At 35.2% G+C, this 20,764-nt stretch overlaps 1 protein-coding gene across 1 annotated transcript in view; it reads left to right on the top strand.

Moving 5' to 3' along the window:
* The window catches only part of PAWR (pro-apoptotic WT1 regulator), an 85,104-nt gene extending 69,148 nt beyond the window's left edge, over positions 1 to 15,956 (top strand). The window contains exons 4-6 of the mRNA XM_017804543.1: positions 5,798 to 5,945; positions 7,337 to 7,441; positions 11,953 to 15,956. Coding sequence (XP_017660032.1) covers positions 5,798 to 5,945; positions 7,337 to 7,441; positions 11,953 to 12,039 — 340 coding nt within the window. The 3' untranslated portion in view covers positions 12,040 to 15,956. The remainder of the gene's footprint in view (positions 1 to 5,797; positions 5,946 to 7,336; positions 7,442 to 11,952) is intronic.
* The last annotated feature ends 4,808 nt before the right edge of the window (positions 15,957 to 20,764 follow it).

Here is a 20,764-nt window from a genome sequence, read left to right as displayed (position 1 = left end):
TTTGTTGGTAGACTTTATAGACATTTGATAGCAAGAATAGAAATATGTTTTCCTAAAATTTTGTGTTCTGTTGTAGACTCTCCCATTGAAAGAATGAATTATTTGTCAGAAATTTTCAGGTTGGTTTTTTCCATCTTTACTACTCCTGCTTCTTCATTTTTTGCCTTCTCCCTCTTCCCCTATTGTTCCTCATCAAACATGACATTTCTTCATCTCAGCATTTTTCTTCACTTGGCTGGTTTCTATTTTCTAGGCTAGTTACATACCCTTTCCCTTCTCTCCCCCTTTCTCTTACATCCTTATATTTAATCACTGAGGTCCTAGTCTTCTGTTTGTTATTTTTCTGATTACTTGGGGTTTTTTTTTCTGTTTCGTCTCTGTCCTCTTCTGACTTCCAGTCCTGGGTTACTGATACCATTCCTGGCTTCCAGTACCTTTCTTTTGCCTTTCCATATAGCTGTTCTCATTTTTTACAGTTGGGCTTGATGATCCTAGAGGGTTTTTTCAACCTCAACAGTTCTATGATTGTGTCTACATTGAGGTACCGAGCCTCCTGTACCTAACAACAGAAGAGAGACTTAAGAGCAGAGAAGTTTCTGTGATGTGTGTTCTCATAGAATCATTGTTTTCTCAATATGTTGTAGGACTCAAGGAATTGCACAGATTTTACACTACCTATTTAATCAGACACACTGTCTACTTTGCCTTATATGGATGCAGCAATCCATGGTTGAACATTTATATGACATTGCTGGGAAACTCTTTTCACTGAGTGTCCATTGACTGGAAGACGTGTTTACATATGAATTCTGCTGGCTGCTGTGTGTTATTCTTCTGTTCTGGCTGACGTGGACAAACTGAACTTGTCTCCTCATGCACTTAAATAAAAGTTTGTGATGAGGGTCTTACTCTATAATTGTAGTCTGTCTTTTGAATTTACTTAAGAAATTTTCACACACCCTAAAATTTTGTGGAGGGGTTCCTTTGTAGTTGCATGATTAACCATGTAAAATATTTTCAAAAGAAAGTGATGGTTTTGTTGTGATCTGGAGTGATACTGTGAGATCTATTAAAAGGATGACCAGAATCTGCAAGGTCATGCTGACACAAAGGCCACAGGATGTGCATGGGAGTATTTGGGAGCTGTGATGGAGCTGTGTGTCCTAACTGTGAGCTTCACGTGTTAAAATGTATAGTTATACTTCAGTTGTAACAGCCCATATCAACTTCCTTTTCTTTAATTTTTCTCTAAGCTTTTCTTAGTGAGATATGCCTCATTTTGGCCGTTCCTAACTACTGTTCCTGAAACTGGGTCTACCAGTTTTTACCTTGCTTTGTGAGTTATTTTAAAGCACCAAGCACATTGCCATTAGTAAGAATGGTTTTCTGATTTAGATCTGATGCTGTCAGTATAGTTGGTGTTATCACTGATTTCTCAAACAGGAGAATGACAAAGTGTATTCTGTTTATTGAAATATTTAAGTGTAATCTACATGTAAACATGAATTGTGTTTCTGTTGCATTCTGTGAAACAAAAAGCTTGTTTGCAAGTAGCAGTAAAGGAATATTTTTATAAGCACAGAGAATTTGTTTTAGCAACTTACTTTTAAGATTGTCTACTAGCTTTTGAACCAGTTTAGTTTCTTTTTAAAAATTGTAAAAAAAAACTTGCAGATCAGGATTTAAAATAACGCAGAAGATTTTTGCATGGTTCATGGATCAGACAGATCAGCTGGATCAGTTTACAGAAAGAGATTAAAATCTCTTAGTGGTTCAGGGATGTATTCCCTCTATAAGTTTGTTTATTAGCAGAAATGAATACAATATAGTATGCTTTTATGGCTTCCAGTCAAAATGTCAGAGAGGCTTTTTTCCCCTTCTTCTTGGATAGTACAGCATGTTAACCTGGATCCGTAGAGCTAGAATCATTTAGCACTAATTTCAGAAGACTACATTGTATTCAAGTTTAGCATTCATGCAAGAGTTGAAAAATAAATGGGGAAGTAGAGACCATAAGAAGAGAAGAACCCAGTGCTTCAGAGCGTTAATCGAAGGGGCTCTGAAGGAAATGTTTGAGCACTGCTGAAATTATCTCGCTCAGTGTTTTTTAGGTAACTATAAGACTTAAACCATAACAATTTACATTCCATCACACTAACCTTGGTCTCACTAATTCAGAAAAACCACAGCTGCAAAATACTGTTTCATAAAGCTATGCCCAAACTTGCCTGCTTCCTGTGTTTGGGAATTTTGCTGTGGAAGCATTGTCTCATCTAGCTTGTTACATTAGAATCACTACTGTGCAGATATGAACAGTGTATTTTAGACAGGGGTCAAGGTGCTTTTCTTGACTTTTCTAGCCCCTCTTGAATCAATGCAAAAGACTTAGGTTTTATTTCTGCAGAAGATTTTCATGGTCTGAGTTGTACTAGCTGAACTTCTCAGTGCCTGTTGTGCCAGTGCTCATGCAGCTGGACAAGGTACCACTTCAAGAAGCCAATGTGGCTGAAAGTTGATGGCTTCCTTTCACTTGTCTGCTGGATTGCTGCATCAGTTCCTTGAGTGGTTTCACACTCACCTGAAGACCAGAGTAAGGGAAAAATGGAGCAGACTAGGAACATGCAGCTTTAGAGAAGACAAGACTTCTTTTCCTTAGCTCAACTCTGAAAGCCACAAATTTGGCTTAAGCAGTAACAAAAGTCCAAGATGGCCTATTTAGAAAAAATCGTCCTTTACTGTTTTTTCCAAAGCATCTGTTAGCAACTGACTCAAATGCAGAGACATAGACGTTTTCAAATCAAGTATAGTTACAAGATTCTGGCAATGAAAATAAACCTGAAGTAATTGAATATGTTGTGGTTGAAATACAGTTTTCACAGGGTGATTTTAATTGGATGAAATGGCAAATTGGACAGTGCTTTAGGAAGAAATTGAGAGAATCAAAGAGGCATTGGAAGGAGCAAGATTTATTTCACCTTTCTGTAATAATGCTTTAAAACCTGCCTCTGTGAATAACTGATTTTACTGTAAAGGAAATAACTGGAAACATTTTTCCAAAACAGAATTTCTGTTTCCCTGTGAGAGTAGTCAAACTGCAATGAGAGTTGATTTTGCTATATGTTTTTTATTTAAGTACAGCCAGGAGAAGCCTTTTAGAAATATATTTATATATCTGTATCTAATCTACAAGTATAATTCCATAGACTCATCTTTGGTGGTGGTGGTTAATAGGTATTTTCTCTTAGTAGAGAGACACCAAGTTCAGTGATACTGTTATTCTAGTCAGCAGTGCCCTGGCAGCCAGGAGGACCAACTGTGTCCTGGGGGGCATCAGGCAAAGCATTGCCAGCCAGTCAAGGAGGGGGATTGTCCTGCTCTGCTCTGACCTAGTGTGGCCTCACCTTTGCATATTGTGGCAGTTTGGGGTGCCAGAATACAAAACAGACATTAAGCTATAAGAGAGTGTCCAAAGGAGGGCCATGAGGACGGTGAAGGGCCTTGAGGGGAAGCCATATGAGGAGTGGCTGAGGTCACTTGGTCTGTTCAGCCTGGAGAAGAGGAGACTGAGGGGAGACCTCATTGCGGTCTTCAACATCCGCACGAGGGGAAGAGCAGGGACAGACACTGATCTCTTCTTTGTGGTGACCAGTGACAGGACCTAAGGGAATGGCCTGAAGCTGAGTCAGGGGAGGTTTAGATTGGATATTAGAAAGAGGTTTTTCACCCCAAGGGTGTTTGGGCACTGGAACAGGTTCCCCAGGGCAGTGGTCACAACATCAAGCCTGACAGAGTTCAAGAAGCATTTCGACAACACTCTAAGGCACATGGTGTGATCCTTGGGGTGTCCTGTCTAGGTCCAGAAGTTGGAGTCAGCGGTCCTGATGGGTCTCTTCCAACACAGCATATTCTATGATTTTATGACTGTTTCACATTTAATCCTCATAAAGTGACATATCTGAAGACTAAAATTCCATTCTTTGTGAAAGATATGCCTGTTGTGTCCTGGATGGTACATTTTTTCCATTGCTGTGTACTAGACATTGGTTATAACAGCACAATAATGAAATTTTTATCTGTCACATTCCATATACTAGATTATGGGCTGATGCCTCCTTAAATGTTTTTTTAAATCCCATTTCCTAGAATTCTTCCTGATATGTCATTTGTACATGCTAACAGTGAAAAAGAATGCGTTCAGTAGGGTCTGCTGCCCAGTGGAATAGGCGAGGAAATTTCTGGGTGTGAATTTCAGGGAAAATACTGAAAAATTAAGGCATTTTCTGTATTAATGAAACCCTTCCTGTCTAGATATTCTTTCTTCTCATCTTCATGTAGGAGCTTCTGCCAATATCACTTGCTAGAGCTGAGTTGAGGTACTCCAATATGTTGACAATAGGGTCAATTTTTGAGTGATGAAAAATTGAGCCTTTTTTTTGTGTGGTCTATCCTTTAGACATTAGCAGAATACAACTACACATCTTCTAGAAAGCTAAATAATCTAGAATTTATAGAGTTAAGCTAAAATATTTCTCTTATGTTGTGTTGTAACATGCATATCCGGTCCTAGAAACGTTTTTTGAAAAATCTCCTGAATGAAGAATAAACAGTGCTAAATATGGTAATAACATTAAGCTACAAAATTCCTTACAATTGTGTCAGTGTGCCTTGGAAACTTCACACGTACTAGAGCAAAAGAATATTTATATCCATGAAAAGACATGCCTTTGCCAGATACTCCTGCTTTTGATTTGCACTATATCCATCTAAATCTGCACGTGGTCAGCAGGGGTTTTCTAAAGTTATGAAATGCAAAACTGTTAAATGAACACATTAATCATATACTCTTCTCTGTTTTAAAGGAAATGTTATAGGGATGCTTGTAGTTCTTTTCATTCTTTTCCTAAGTGCTCTAGAAAACCATTGTATACATACTTCAGCTGTGTGATTTTGCAGAATCACAGGCTGAGTGAAGTTGGAAGGGACCTCTGAGGGGAATCTTGTCCATGTCCAGTCCTCTGCTCAAGCAGGGACACCTAGAGCTGGTTTTTGAGGACAGTCTCTATGTGGCTTTTGAGTTCCCTGGTGAAGATAGAAGAGAGGATTGTTTGGTTTTGGTTTGGTTTTTTTTTTTTTGGTCTTTGGCAGTTTGGCTGTTTATTTTCAAAGTCTAAGAAGTATAGTTTTAGTGAATTGGAGAGGGAAAGATCAGTATCTCTACCAGGGCACTCTGTTCTGTTCTTCATTTTTCATTAGGTTCTGCGTTGAAGGTAAGTAATATTACTATTAGGAAGAAAATAGCTATGGGAAGAGCACTGTTAGTTTTGTGAGTGAAAATGGTTGACTTTTTATACATATTTTTAAATTAGCACTGGTTTTGTATATAGCAACCACAGTGGAGTACAGGCCAAATCCATAGTTCCTGAAAAGTCAGTTGATATTCTTCTTAACGTTTTGGACATGTACTTGTTTTTCATCCTTTATGGATGCTTGGTTTAAAACTTTACTCCTTGAAATAAAATTATTTAACTTGGTTTTTAATGTGCACAGTTCATGAAATTTTAAAAGTAAGATAGGATAAGCATAAGTATGTGTTTAAAGTCGATTACCCATGTGGATGAGAGCTGCATTATCCAGGTATTCGAATCTTTGAGGTGGCAAATTTAGTGAGTTCTCAGCCACCCGTTTTCTGCAGTTTATTAGACTGACCTGTTGAGTGCTTTGGAAAGCAGTTTTGTTACTGCTATCATTTCCATTTAGTTAAATGTATAAATAGGTGTCTGCTCTTTGACTTTCATAGCACAGCTAATGCACCAGAAGATGACGCTCCAAATAGATATTCCCGAACAGAGAGGACAACTTACAGCAGATACAGCAGGGATGCAAATTCTTCTGGCAGTTCTCTACCAAGTAACACTTTGGAAAAGAGGATTGAGGAGCTTGAAAGGGTAAGTGCCAACTAACCTCACCATGGCATACGTCTGAAATAAAGTACTTTCAAAAGTCTGTGGGGAAATTTACAACTAAAATACATAGATAAATGCTATGAATGCTTGAAGTAGCATTGATAAATGCTAAATACTTGAAGTACAGATAGTTATGTCTATAAAAATGTATAAAGAGTCAGACTGACTGAGAAGAATGTGAACTTTCAAATCATGGATGTTTAGTTTTCATTTGGTATGTAAGTGAGAAGTAGTTGAGGTAAAGATAACAGAGCCAGCAGTGCTCTGCGTATTTCTCTTTCGTACCTCATGACACACCAACAAAGAACAAATATTTTGGGGGAGGGAAGAAGGGGCTCACTGGCTGTTCAGAAAATTAGCAAACCTGTTTCTGATCTACTTATGGTTTTGGATTTTTTTAATGTATCAAAATATTATAAAATTTTTTGCTATCCAGTTGTTAAAGTTTTAAACATTTAAAATACATGTTTAAAGCAGTTTTCATTATTTCAGATTAACTTCATACAAACAATTTTGGGAAAATGTAATAATGTTAAAGCTGAGTTTTTCATGTAAGCCAGTATTTTGCTAAATAATGTCACCTGTGTAATTTATTACTAGCTTTTCTGTCTTCCTCTGAAGTAGATTTTTTTGTGGGTAACTTGCCAAATATTCTTGAATTTTATGGATCAAAGTTACTAAGTAAACACAATTTGAATAGGTGTTGGAACGGGTGAAAATAAACTGTATTTTGTAGAAATTACTGCTTTTCTAAGACTTGAGGAACCTGGGTTTGAGTGAAGTACACCATAACCCCCCTTTCTAAATCAGCTTCTTTCTGAAATGCTTAAATTGCCACTAACATGAAAAACAGAGGAAGATTTGAGGGCTGTCTTTCAGTATCCTGAGTCCTGACTTACTGAATTCCTAATGAACATTTTCATTTTTTCTCACATTCGGGCCCATAGATCTAACATTTAGTCTTCCTTCCTTGCTAATGGTAGTTAAAAAAACCAAACAAAAAACCAAAAAAACAACCATAAATAAGACTAAGCCTCCCAGTATAAGAAATTTGGAAGCTCATACTTTACATTTACTTCTTCTGTTCTGGGCCCCTATCCAATTTTGGGTTCATGCTTAAGTTAAATATTAATTAAAACATTATCATTTGAATCAGATATCACACAGATTTACTGTGGGTGAAATATTATCTTGAATGTTTCTTTAGCTACTTAAAATGTAAAAGGACTTGAAGATGTGGGTTTGACTTGCTGTAGGAAAGGAATTATAACTAAGTGTGTGTGGGTTCTTCTTTCTTTGTTTTAAATGGTATTAAACTTTAAACTGTCTCTTAAAAATAACATTTCCAACTTCATTGAATATTCTGGTTTTAGGAACTTGCAAAGGAAAGACAGGAAAATGCAAGATTAATGAAGATGATGCAGGACAAAGAGGAACTAATTGGAAAGCTGAAGGAAGAAATTGATTTATTAAACAGAGTAAGCAAATACTTTCTTATGAGGTTCTTTAGAAAGAGGGGATAAATGTCTCTGCATTCTCTGTTTTGTTCTTCAGGCACCTGCATTCACTGAGTGGAGTGTGAGGGGTCTTTTGTATTGCATAGATCTCAAGAGGCATGTCATAAGTTGTATTTTTTTCCAGGTAACTTGTGTTTGTCATGATTAACTTCTCTGAGTTCTGTATTATTGGAGTGCCTGATTTTGTTGTTGCTCTAAGTGTTCATAGAGCAAGGTTATAAAAGCAAAACCACTTGACTGTCTCTTCTTTTCAGATTCAGTATTTAGAATACCAAGAAACAATTAAGTTGGGGTTTTGACAATTTTCTTAATAAATTGTTACGCAGGACTTTTTCAAAGTAATTAGAAATTTAATTTCATTTTAGTCAGCTTTTAATTACTAATAATAATTTAGATTCTCTTAAAAAAGACTTGGGAGCAAGTTTTTTATATTCTGACACATATTCTCATACTCTTTATAGTTGATCCCAAGTAAAAGCAGAACAAGTCAGAAGGCAGGACACCTGAGGTAGCGTCACTCAGGAAAGGTATGAAGGCAATAAAAGAGGGGGTTAGAAGAGTGAGACATGCTTGGAAATGGAACAGGATGAGAAATTTAAAAGTTAATAGAAAAAAGTTGCCCCAATTTTAAGGGCAAACAGAAATTCTTTTGTAGAGTGGATTAGTGACCTCATCTTGCATTTCCTGGCTGAGGTGTGGAGCCTGGATGTCCGAGGGATATATACGTCTTCTAGTTCAGTGCAGATATGGCTTTGGTCAATGCAGCAGTGAAGGGAGGCAATAACTCTGCATGAACAATGTCAGAATTTCATTTTGCATCTCTTCATCTATGGCAAAGAAGGACAGCATTCACAAGTTTGCAAACTAATCTAAGAATGAAAGGAGGTTATTCTGAAACATATATTTTGATTTTTTTATAAGAAAGTTGCAGGTTAGTCTGTAGGATAAATGAGGTATTGCCTGTTTTGAAGAGACTTCTATTTTAACTGAGGCATTGGTCTTCATGCTGTTTTTTCATTCTGCAAAGAATCTGTCACATCTAAGATTATGACATTATTACAGTCAAGGCAGGTGTTCATTCCTTCTACATAATGGATGGCAAAGCTATTTAATATGGTTAGTCATGTCCTACTTCCTGCCTCAAAGGTCAGAAAGAACAAATCAAAATAACCTAAATCACTGAAATCTTGTGGTTTAGGACTATGACAGAGGTTTGCTGTTCCAGAAACAATGTTATTTTTTTCTGCTATATTTGAAGTATGATGTCCTAAATTAAATCCATGAAGTGTTTAGCTAGAAACCATCTTTGAACATTTGTAGTAAAGTCAGGCAGTGTCTGTGCCTTGCCTGTGTTAAGGACAGTGACAATTTCTGCTTGTTACATGAAAGTAAACATTAAACAGAATATAGTCCTTTCAAAAACCACTTATTATACCACTTCTTATACCACTTATTATACCATGACTAAAACTGTACCTTTCCATGAGATCTACAAAGCCATCTTATTGATGCTTTCTTGGTAGATACTTTTAAGCGCAGAAGAGGATGGAATTTTTTTTTCTCCATGAGATCAGCATTCTTCATAGCTTTAATACTGTCTGTTTGCTTCATTGAGTGCAAGTTATTTATGTCCATGTCTCTTGGGCTTTTCTTAATGATCAAAAAGCTGCCTTTTGACTTTCTGACCAGCATAATTTGTCTTTTCTAAAAAGTTTGAACCCATGTCTCAAGTGATGCTTCCATTAAAACAGATTCAGCTTTAGCTTCTTGTTTATTAACTCTTGGATTTATGTTTTCTTCTATATTGGCTATCCATGTGGATTTAGAAAGAGAAAAGCCGTAGAAATACTACATCATTCTGATGATAGAAAGTTATGGAAGTTAATAGGGCAGTTATATTTGTTTCAGGTTTATTATCATAACTGAGAACACAAGAGCCAGCACTTGGACATCCATATGTTCTTTGTGGAGTGTTAGTCTGTAGACCTAGCACTAGGTTTGGATGCTTTGCATGGAAGAACAATTGTGATCTTCAGCCTTCTGTTCAGATAGAAGGATGTTCTGAGGACTAAACTTACCTTAGGGAGCTTATGCAGAGATCTTTTTAAAAAATTTTGCTCGTAGGCAACCTAAATAGAGGTGTCTAAATTTGAACATCTACATGTTCATGGTATTTCTCCAGCTTTTCTGTTCATCAAAATATATAGTTATTGCATGTTGAGATGCATGGGTATGGAAAGAATTTCATGTCAAAGACTCTAAATAACTTCTTAAAAAGCCATTTTACTGCATAGCTTTCTGACTGCTCAGTCCGTATTAAAGAAATGCTCTTTCTACAAGTTTCAGTCAGTTGATGACCATGGATGAATCCTTGATTGTCTAAGACCTTGTGTTGCAACTGAAAAACTGTTTTTCCAAGAATCCTGAGCTGCATTTATATTGAGGAACAGAAAAGGCCATAAATGGCATTCCCTTATTCCATTACATTAGACATTAGACATTAAAAGTATGTCTGCCATGTTCTTTGTAAGAAAGGGGTAATTGCTTCATTAAAACTTCAAATGTCTGAAGGGAACGGCATCTCAAACTATTTAAATATTTGAAGGCAAAGTTCAACTGTTGACTAGTTTACACTTAGTCATCTCTGACCTCAGTAAGATGTCATTGTAGTTAAAAGTGTGTTTGGAGAGGGTCTGTCAATGAGGATTTACAGTCCAGTTAGTGTCAGTTGTATAGTTATTGGTTCTTTTGGTATGTGAAGTCCAAGCTTTCCTGCTATTGCATCTTTTTTTGCTAATAAGCATAAATTAGTGGTGTAATTTTGAATAAGAAACTTTAAACTTCAAAGTGGCAAAATCCCCTGCATCTCTCAGCCCATTGTTTCTGTAGATATTTAAACTGCAACAGTTATTTTTCCTGGCTCATATTCAAGAATCTCTTACTTGTAGTAATCTTTGGAATGTTATTTTTGCAGCATAAGCATTTCACAAACTTGTAATATATTTTTTTTTTTGAGTCAGTTGCGGTATTTTAAACAGAGGGTCTTTAGGTAAGCTTTAATTGAGGCATCCAATGGCTAGGTTAACAAGTTCAAATTAAATATTCTGTATATTAAACTAAAAAACCAAAACAAAACACACATTTTATTGAAAATATAAAGTGTGTTTCTTTATATTAAACTGTATTTATAGCATCAAAACTTTACATATTTTGTTGTTTAAGCCACTTGTATGTGTTAGTTGGAGTGGTCAAATGCTTTTCCTGGAAGTCATTCATACTGTGACGCAGCATTACTTCTGTGAAGCAAAGAGGAATTTCTGCTAGCGATTTCTTGATTCCACATTAGAAAAACAATAAAGTCATTGCAGAGGTATTGTGGTATGGATTTTGGCTTCACAAACTGAAGAGACTTTTAAAAATGATTATACCAATTAAACACATCATCCCTAGCATGCACTTCTGGAGTGACCTCACTAAAAAGAAATAAGAAACTGGGCTTCATATGTCAAATGCTACTTAACAACTTAAAGAGACAAGAGAAAGAAAATCTTTTACTACTTAAAGCAACAGGAGAGTTTTGCAGACTTGAATCAAGAGTCATTAAGATTTCCAATGAGAATTCTGGTTCTTTTTCCTTTGCCTCTCATTAATTTTTCTCCTTAGAGTGCTGTTCTTGATACCACTCTTCTGTTTTTCTTTCTTTGTTTTGTTCACGTTCTGTTTCTTCCATGTGTTTTTTTAATAGAGTAAAACTACTTTTGCTCAAGTAATACTTGCATTAAACAGCCATTTTCACTGGTTTTCAGTTTAAAGGCTTGAAAAGACTTGGTAGGAAGTGAAGAAATAAAATGGGAACTGGATAAAAATGGTAATTTGTGGAAAAGAGGCAAACATTTGGGGTGAAAGCAGTCTATTTAGAGTGCTCATTATTGTGTGTGCTGTTGGGTCTTTCAGCAGTTTAGACAGAAGTTACAGAATCCATTTTAATTTTTTTCACAGAAAACAAAAAATGGACAGGCAGATCTGTTTCTGAAAATATTGTTAGTTAATTTAAAACACAGAGCAGATCTTGCAGTAATAACCAGTGATGTGTATNGAGTGGGATAATTGCAGACAAGCACAGTCTGGGAGAGCAGAGGCAATATCTGAGTAATGCTCTCTCTGTATATGCCAGAAAAATAATCACACCCATCCTATTTTGATTTCTTTATTCATTAATTCCTGCTGTAGCTTTAGTCTGAATGTATTTCTATTTAAAGGTGCTTGTATGTGGGAATATAATATTAATATTTTGTAATTACAGTAACACTTGGAAACTGGCCGGTTTTAACAGTTGTAAGGGTACCTACTGTGACACTAATTCTTCCCTACCCCATCTTCTTCATGTCAGAGCAAAGATGCTAAATTCCTACTGCTACTAATTGAGAGTTTGTTTATGTTCTGGGAAATGTTTCTTCTTTTTTTTTGCACAGGACCTAGATGATATAGAAGATGAAAATGAACAGTTGAAACAAGAAAATAAAACCCTCTTAAAAGTTGTTGGACAGCTGACAAGGTAGAAGATTCAGACCTCAATGAGGAAAGATTTAAAAACTACTGAGTGAACATTAAGGTCAATGTAGTAATACTTCCTGTGTGTTGCAGTATGTTATAATAACTGTTTGTATATTTATTGTTAGGAAACCAGATGAATGTTTATTTTCATAGTACTTGTTCAATGAAATGACATAAAATTTGGGGTATATTTTTAGCTTTCTTTTCACATAAGCATAATTAAACTTTTTGATGTATTTCAAAATATTAAGTTCAAAAACATTTGGGTTTTGTATCTTCAGATTACATCTACATAAATTGCAATAATTTAAGATTCATAGCACCAAGATCACTTTCAGTCCATGTGGGTGTATATTTTTTAAATGAATGGAAACAATACATATAAACCTTGTTTACAGAGATCCAAAATATATATTTTGGGAAAAACTTCCTTTTTTGTTTAAACAACTGTAAAGTGGATGCCTTATTACTGATGTATAACATTTTGCAGATTGATGACTTGCTCTAGAACTCTTGTATGTTGAAGGTTTTTTTACTGTATCTGAAAGATTGACAGTAGTAGAGAGTAGCAATTTTTTTTCTGTGTTTAACAGTATTCTGTCAGGAGGGGAAGGTTTTATTGAAAAAAAAAAAAAAAACAAACACCAAAAAGCCAAATAAATCACCTCTGGTATCAGCATTAATAAGTTCTTAGAATCATATTGAAGTTGTGCACTGCAGTTTATTTTATAGCTTTTGCTTTAGCAATGAAATGCAAGTTTGCAGTCAGACTGTTTGCTGTGTTGAGAATTTAGACAAAGCCTGGAGCTTTCATTTTAGCAGACACTTTTGCAATACTCTCCTGCTTAAAGCTGACATCTTAAAATTTGTAGTGATCATAACCAATATGAATTTTTTGATTTATTTTTTTTTTTAAGCTGAGTGAAAATTTTTGTACGTAACAAAAGTAGAGGGGCATACTAGTGATTCATGCCTTTCTGAAACATCAAATGGTATAAAGACCCCCTTTTTACCCTTGATTTTAAACGAACAAGGTGTTTAAAAAGTACCTGGTTAGATGTTGCAATCCAGTTATGACTGTACTTATTCTTCTATAACATGATAACAGACAAAATTTTCATTAGACTTTAACCATAGACCTCAATTAACAACTCTCTTCTTAAAATTTTTGTTAGACTGAAATTTTTTTTGTACTTTGTCATCTTAATACAGCATATTTTTCATTCTGGATCAGATTAAATGTACATGTCCTTTGAGTCAGAACACTAGAAATAAAAATATTTCAGAGAGTCCAGTCTTTTTATTACAGTACTGAAGTTTGGTGTCAGAAAGTTGCATGAATATAGTTCTTGTTACCTTAAAACTTAAAGGCAATGTTAAAATATAACAATATAGCAATATTGTTATATTTTTATATATATAATATATATAACAATCACCTTTTCAGATTTGCCAGTTGTTTTCATATTGTATATTTAATGACTGTTTCTTAAATTTAAAATCCAGCTATTACACCTTGGATTGTTTTGGATATAGGATAGGTTATTTTGCATTTGTGCATTCTGATGTGGAAGAACTTTTCAAAGCTTTAAAATATTTTTCAAGACACGTATAGTCCAGGATGCCTCGATGTTTTCCTTCACAGTAGATGAGATCCCATGGGACATCATTTGAAACCTTTACTCAGGCAGTTAAATGGTATGAGGGTTTGTATAGGCCCTAGAATATACACTAATGAGTATTGTTTGTAATATTACTGAAACAGTCAGAAGTCCCTCAATTTAAGTTTCATGAAATTGAAAATTTCAAGTAATAAAAAAGTCAGTTGAGATGTATGCCTTTTGAATAAATATGAAACTTTCTCTGGAAGAACATCTGATTTCCTTCTCTGTTTACTAGGTAGGAAATACACACACTGATGTACAGCATAGGATGTCAAACATATTGAAGCAACATTTAGGATTTACTACAGAACACACAGATAGCAATATGAAGTTGTAAATGAGATATTTCCTGAACTGTGTTTCATATACATTTTAAGAAAAATAACAACAAAACATAAACAAGAGTTACTTGTCTTCATATTGTCTCGGTTTTGCATGTGTGTTGACTAAAAATTAGCAGCAGTAATGCCAAAATTAGAATTATTTATTTTACGTTGGACATACAACTGACAGAAGTATTTGGCAGAAATGCTTCTGATACCCTGCCTTGAAGAGACAATAGGAAGGGAAGTTTGCAAATATTTGAAACCAGTATAATTCTCTGGCAGAACATGTGAACAAAACCATTGTGAACTCACACATCAAGTGCCTCAGGACCTTATTATTGCTGTGTGTTATTATACAAGTCTAAAACTCTTCGTTGTTTTAAAAGTTCCCACAAATTGTATCGTGAAGCATAACACTTCTGCTGACAGTTTGGAGGATTTAGAGGGCTTTTTTTGGAAGAAAGTGTGTCAATAACAATTCATTATCACTCTCGTGAGAAATTTAGTAGATTCTAGGAAAAACTATGTATTATATAGAATGTTAGTGATTGTCTAGTTGCTATTTGCCATTGTCTTTTTATTTCAGAAGAGTACCTTTAGAGTCAAGCTCAAACATAGGATATGTTTTTATCCCAGGTGATTTAAAGGTGTTAAGTTACTACCTTACTAGCAATTCACTAACCCATGGCCAGTCCAACATCTCCATTGTTCTCAGTTCTGTGATTTAAAAGCAGAGAGAGTGATGGAAGTGGGAACCCCTGTCTCTTGGGAAGGTTATATGATTCCTGAATGACTCTGGTATTAACATACCTAGGCCAAGTTAATTTACTAGGGGTCTTCTTTTGGTGGATGAGGGGAGGAGGATGTTACTATGCAATATTAAGTGAATGGGTAAGTCCCCTGGAGATTTCTGAACTTTCATGTCTTAAAATTCATGCCAAACTGCTTAGGTCAACCATGTGTGTTTCTGGGTAACCAGAGTCATCTAGGAAATCTAAACGGGAAAGTACTCTCATTGACTAAAGCAAATAAGAGAAAATTATTTTCATGATACTTTACTATGAACATCACATAATTCCTATTTTGATAATGCACAATGGTGGTTCTGTTATGGTCATATACTGTAGTACAGAAAAACAGAACTACATGCAGAATTGAAGGTTAAAATTGTCCAGAAATATTTTTATCATTGATAATGTGCACTAATGGTTGAGGGATTTATTCCCTAAAACAGCATTTCAACCATATTTAGAAACTAGTGAATTTTATAATGAAATTAAAATGTCTCTCTCTTCATTTTTCAAATAATATCAAGTGTTTCTTGATATGTATATTAACTGAAAGTTAATATACAGTCTATATTTACAATTGAGTGTTTTTTCTGTCTTTAAAGCAAAACTTTGCATGGTTAATTGCCGGATTTGTATTGATACAATTGGAGATTAATTCTGTTGTATATTGGCTCTGACTTTGAGCGGTAGAATGAGAAAAGAGGATAACAAGAAATAAATCAGTGACTTCCAAAGTGGGAAGTACAACCTAATTAAGGTTTTTTTTTATTATCCAGCTGTGCTGAGAATTAGCTGTGGAAAGATTTGTGACTGGCATAAGCACTACAAAAGATATAGCGGTTTTTGTATGTCAAAACCAACTGATAAACCTACATCAAAGCTCTTTTCAACTTGTGTCATATCATTACACCTTGGAAACCTGCAACCTTAAAGGATACCAAAAGTAGTATTGGAGATCAAATTACTTATTAACATTTTGCTAGGAGAGCAGAGTTACATGCCTCCAGACGTTTTATGGTTTTCTATATGTTCTGTATGGCTATTTTCAGCTTGAATTGCAACAAATCAATATTAGTAGCCAAAATAAAGGTAATTAATTACTGGAAAACAAATACCTGATTAATAAATAAGGATACCATTACTGAGTGTTAGTATTTCTCGGACTGCAGACCTCTTATGAAGATGTGGGTTGAGTCTCTTCATGTGCGTCAGTATTAACAATCATAAACATCTGATGTTTTTAATAATAAACAACTGTTTTAGTTGGAGAAATTGCCACTGCAATCCATGACTTCGTTTTTAAGTACTTGTAGCTGCTGAGGCTAGAGGGGTGAGGATTATACTTAAAAATTTTGTTAAAAGGGAAACAAATTAGTTCCGGATCTTGTAATTTAACTTGATCTAGAAGTTCACTATGGATCTGTTCCATGACAGTCTGTCTGGCGTAAGTACCTGCAAGAGGTATTGACACCAGCAATTTTAGAAGCATTTCTACTTCTGTTATTAAGCATTTCTTTAGGACTACTTAAATATATCCAGGACAAAAAGAGCATTGGTGTGTATATAACTGATGATCTTCCAAGTATGTTGACTTATTGCAGCCAATCTCTGTCAACTGTTTCTCCTTGTACTGTAGCAGATGTTTATTACCTTGTTAATTTAATCTTTTTGCTTTTATTTCTGTATTTCTAATGTAACTGTTCTTGTTCAGGGCTAGTTGTGATTTTTTCTATTCTGGAAGACTTGTGATAGTTGAGTTTTCCTCTGAAAATAGTCTCGCAGTGCGGAGTAATTTAAAAAAAATATTCGTTTTGTGCATTTAGAAAGTTTAAGCATAATTAAGCTATAAATAACTGAATATCCATTTAAGTTTTGAGCATTGACTAGCTGTGGTGATACTTGTGGTATCAAATTAAAAATGATGTTGAGATTCTTAGTATTGCAGGTAAAAGATACATGTTTAATCTAATAATAAAGAGTGCGTGCCTTTTTCCAAATAAAAAAAAATCCTTTTTAATCCAGGCTGACTACTTATTGTCTTTAAAGGAGAATTAATACTGTCTGTCTAAAATTCTGACTGGATTTGTTACCCATACTGGGAAGCTCCCAGCCTGAACTGCTAGAATTAGTTTACGTTCCCATTTGAGTTTTCAAGTGTGAATGTGTTTGCAGGCACATGAGAGTAATCTGTATATTTACACTGTACTAATTGTCTGCTTCAGGAATGTAGTGAGTATCCTTCCATCTGGTAGATGGAAATGATCCTTTCCCCTACTTCGTAGTAGAAGTATAACCCTTCCCAGGAAAAGGAAGGATGCTACAGTGCAATTTCTGCACAAATGAAGTGAATTGATTTAACTTGATTTAACTTTTGAAAGTTCTGTATAAATACATGTTCTCTTCTCCTGCACAAGCAGAATCATTAAAGACAACGTCCTTTTCATTCGTATCTGCAGACTGCACATAAAGAGGACAAATGAATAATTGGTAAACATCAGAGAGATAACTACTATATATATCACAGTTCATCCTAAAGTTCATAATGTTGTTGTTTTAGAACAACTTGAAACATGAATACCACAAGCAACCGTGCATTCAACACCATGGTTACTTTATGGATAAGACATTATGAGCATTTTCACTTAGTAAATTTAAAATATTAGGTGAATTTCATTTAAATTCAGTTGACTTCCTTTATGAAATCACGGTGGCTTTTAGATTTTGCTTTAAAATACAAAAGTATGTCCTTTCTCAGTTTTTGGCTTTGGCATTTTAGATTTCTCAGTCTTGCTGGGAAATTTTAGCTCCAAGTGCACGTGCCTGTTCTGTGCTCTTCCTTTAGTCATTGGATTTGCCATACAATAGCTACCTGATCTTAGCACTTGGTATGTTTTCCTGTGGATGTTCTAATTTTTCTCTTGCAGCTCATCTCTTTCTTTTTTTGTGATTTTGGTGCCTTCTTCTTTCCCTTATTCTTCTAGAAACCTAAAATGGTATCTGTAAAGTGTAACAATGTCCATAAATCTACTTGCTGGATACTTCTCCTTTCTTAAACAGACCTGAAATATTTATGTGAAAAAATTTTCTCAAACGGTGAAGAATTACACTGAGAAACATTCCGCTACTGGAAGTTGCTTTGGGACACCAAGAGCTTACCAGGGATTTGAGAGGGATTGAATATTGACAGGATATTGAGGCAATCCGATGCACTTGTTGTACCATAAAAAGTTCTGTTAGTCTCCAACTGTTAAAAGTGAAACCTTGTAGGAATATCACGTGTAAGAGTAATGCTGATGTATGGAAAGCATTCGGACAGGAGCCAGCAACAGGATACACATCCTTCTGATGTGTATCTAATAGTCCCAAAATAGCACAATTCTCTATGGAGGTCTAGTAGATTTCCACCTAAATCTACAGGTTTGTAGCTGGGAGCTTCCTGTCTGGCAGCCGACACCCCTTTGCTTGTGGAGACTGATGCCTACATTTCTCTTGGCATTCCTTGAGCAGGAAGGTCTAATTCAATAGCCATAGTCTCGCAGTGGTATCTCAGGAGGGATTTCTGTTTAAGCAAAATTGACCTGCAATTTCTGGATCCACTCAAGACATTTGAAGTAGTATTATGCATTTGACATATTTTATAATTGATTAGGAAATGGGTGACATCTTTTATACCACATAAAAAGAGAATGTTTTATTTTCTTAAGCAATGTCAAGTCCCCCAGACCTTTTCTTAAAGTGGAAGTTGCTGCCTCCAGAAGACTTTTTTCAACACCTTTAAATTAGTTTCATTTTATAGTCTGACAAGGGTCCTCACCTCAGCAAACCCAAAACGTCCAGGCCGTCTTTTTACAAGCACTGGAAGTTAAAATGTCTTTGGAAGAGTTCTAGGAGCAGATTTGAACGTTAAGCACTTAAAAAGAAGACTGTAAGTCCTTGTTTTCTTTTGGACTTTGAGAAGCCTGGTCTAGTGGAAGGCATCCCTTTGCATGACAAGGGAGAGTGGAACTAGATAACCTTTAAGGTTCCTTCTAACTCGAACCATTCTGTTATTCTTCATTGAAGAAAATCTGGCTAAAAAGACAACACCCAGGAGTGTTTCGGAGTGACTGCCTTGGTAGTCATTGATGGGCTTCTTAGGGAACACAATTGTCACTGCAGGCTGAAGTACTGCAAATATAGCAAATAATAGCAGCAAAGTTGTAGAAATGTCTTACTTGCATTTTCTAGTAGTTTGGGCCAAATGGTGTAAAACATGGTTAGTAATTAGTGATGGGATTATAGTGGATGTTGCTAATGAAGGAGTAGGAAAAGTTTTACTTTTTTTATCTGTGTTTTAGACTTCTGTTAAGAAATCTTTCTGTGATTATAATTGTTGAGAGGTTGAACAGTGAACTTTGGCAGTCATTGTGTGTAAGTTTTAGAAAGAAACTTCGAGGTAAGAAGTGCCATCTTTGGTATCTTTGATGCCTTTGAGTCTTCGCTATTGTTTTGTGGTAAAGCTCTGTTACAGATAACAAAAGATAAAAGCCTTATCTGTACAGCAGAGATAATCCAAGTCTACATTGATTTTTAATCAATATGCTATAAATGTTGAAGAATATTAAATAACATAGGAATCAAACTTTGTTTTCAGATCTAGAATTTCTTTAATAAGGGAGGCAATGAAAACGTATGCATATTTTCTGGTAAACAGAAATGCTGTTGAAAATGAAGAGGTTTTATGATTGATTGTCTCATTGTTGACCTCTTCAGGTGTTACGGCTAATAAAACCCGTGCTTTCTGAAATAGCTAAAGGACACACTTAAAATGTGGCAGCAGCAAAAATGAGAACTTAATCTCCTCTTAGTATTTTAGAATGGGAACTCAAGCAATTTTTATAGTTTTACCTGAAGATATTTAGGTATTACAGACTCATTCAACAAGCTATTGCATGATCTCATACAACAAAGTAAATTAACTATTGCCCTTCTTTTGTATCAAAGTATTTTCTAAGAACCCTATAGCAAAGTTTAAAAGAAAAGCAATGTTTTTCTCTAACACCAGATTATATTTTAGAAATTTGGAGCTTGATAATTGGCATCTTGACACTTTCTCCATTAGTATTTATCTCTGGAAATCAAATTTTGTAGACCGATAGTTTGTGGAATGAAATCTTTGTTTTTCTCTCAGAATTGTTATTCTCTGCTTTTGCCTGAAGGCTCGTTATAACAATGATGTATTTTAGAAAGTTTAAAATTTTGATTGCAACAGTGTATGTGTGTTTACAGCCAGCTACCAAATATATTTAATGGGTGGGGATAATAAAACTACTGAAGCTTTGCAAGTTGAAACTCTCTACAAATAACTCTCATATTTTTCTGTGAAGCAATTATAGAGGAAATGCTAATTGTTCCCAGATGAATCTCTCTTAGGATTTAGCTGCTTCGGCTCACTATGGTTTGTAATAAAATATCACTTAACCCCCCCTGTAATTGTGTTGCTTTGGATTTGTATGATAAGCAATGTTTAAAAATGACTGGTCACTTTCAATTTTCACTCTCAAGACTCTAGGATTCATAAAGATGCTTTAAAGCAGAGAGAAAATAAGGAGAAAACATTGAGACTGTGCAGTACTGAATACTAGAGAGAGGAAATTGGTGTGTAAAGATGAAGAAAATCTAGGTTTTCTCCAGCATTTTTTTCACATAGTTTTCAACAAGGAAAGGATGACAAACTGGGTATTTTATAAGGATCTGAAAGTGATTCCAGTTATCACTGCAGTATAGTTAAGTGTTTTTAGGAGAAAAACATAATCTCCAGCATTTCATTTGCTCACCTTTACACAAATACTTAAAAAGGAGATGAATATGACTTTCTAGCCTTGAAAAAAATGCAAATAACTATCTAAACCTAGACTTGTCATCATATCTTTCCTAGACTATGCTAGGCTGTAGATGAGTGGGCAGAAA

The sequence above is a fragment of the Lepidothrix coronata genome, unplaced genomic scaffold (assembly GCF_001604755.1).
Source record: "Lepidothrix coronata isolate B3197 unplaced genomic scaffold, Lepidothrix_coronata-1.0 Scaffold9, whole genome shotgun sequence".
Classification (NCBI taxonomy): domain Eukaryota; kingdom Metazoa; phylum Chordata; class Aves; order Passeriformes; family Pipridae; genus Lepidothrix; species Lepidothrix coronata.
Note: the sequence above shows the minus strand (reverse complement) of the source record. Positions and strands in the feature narration are given on the sequence as shown.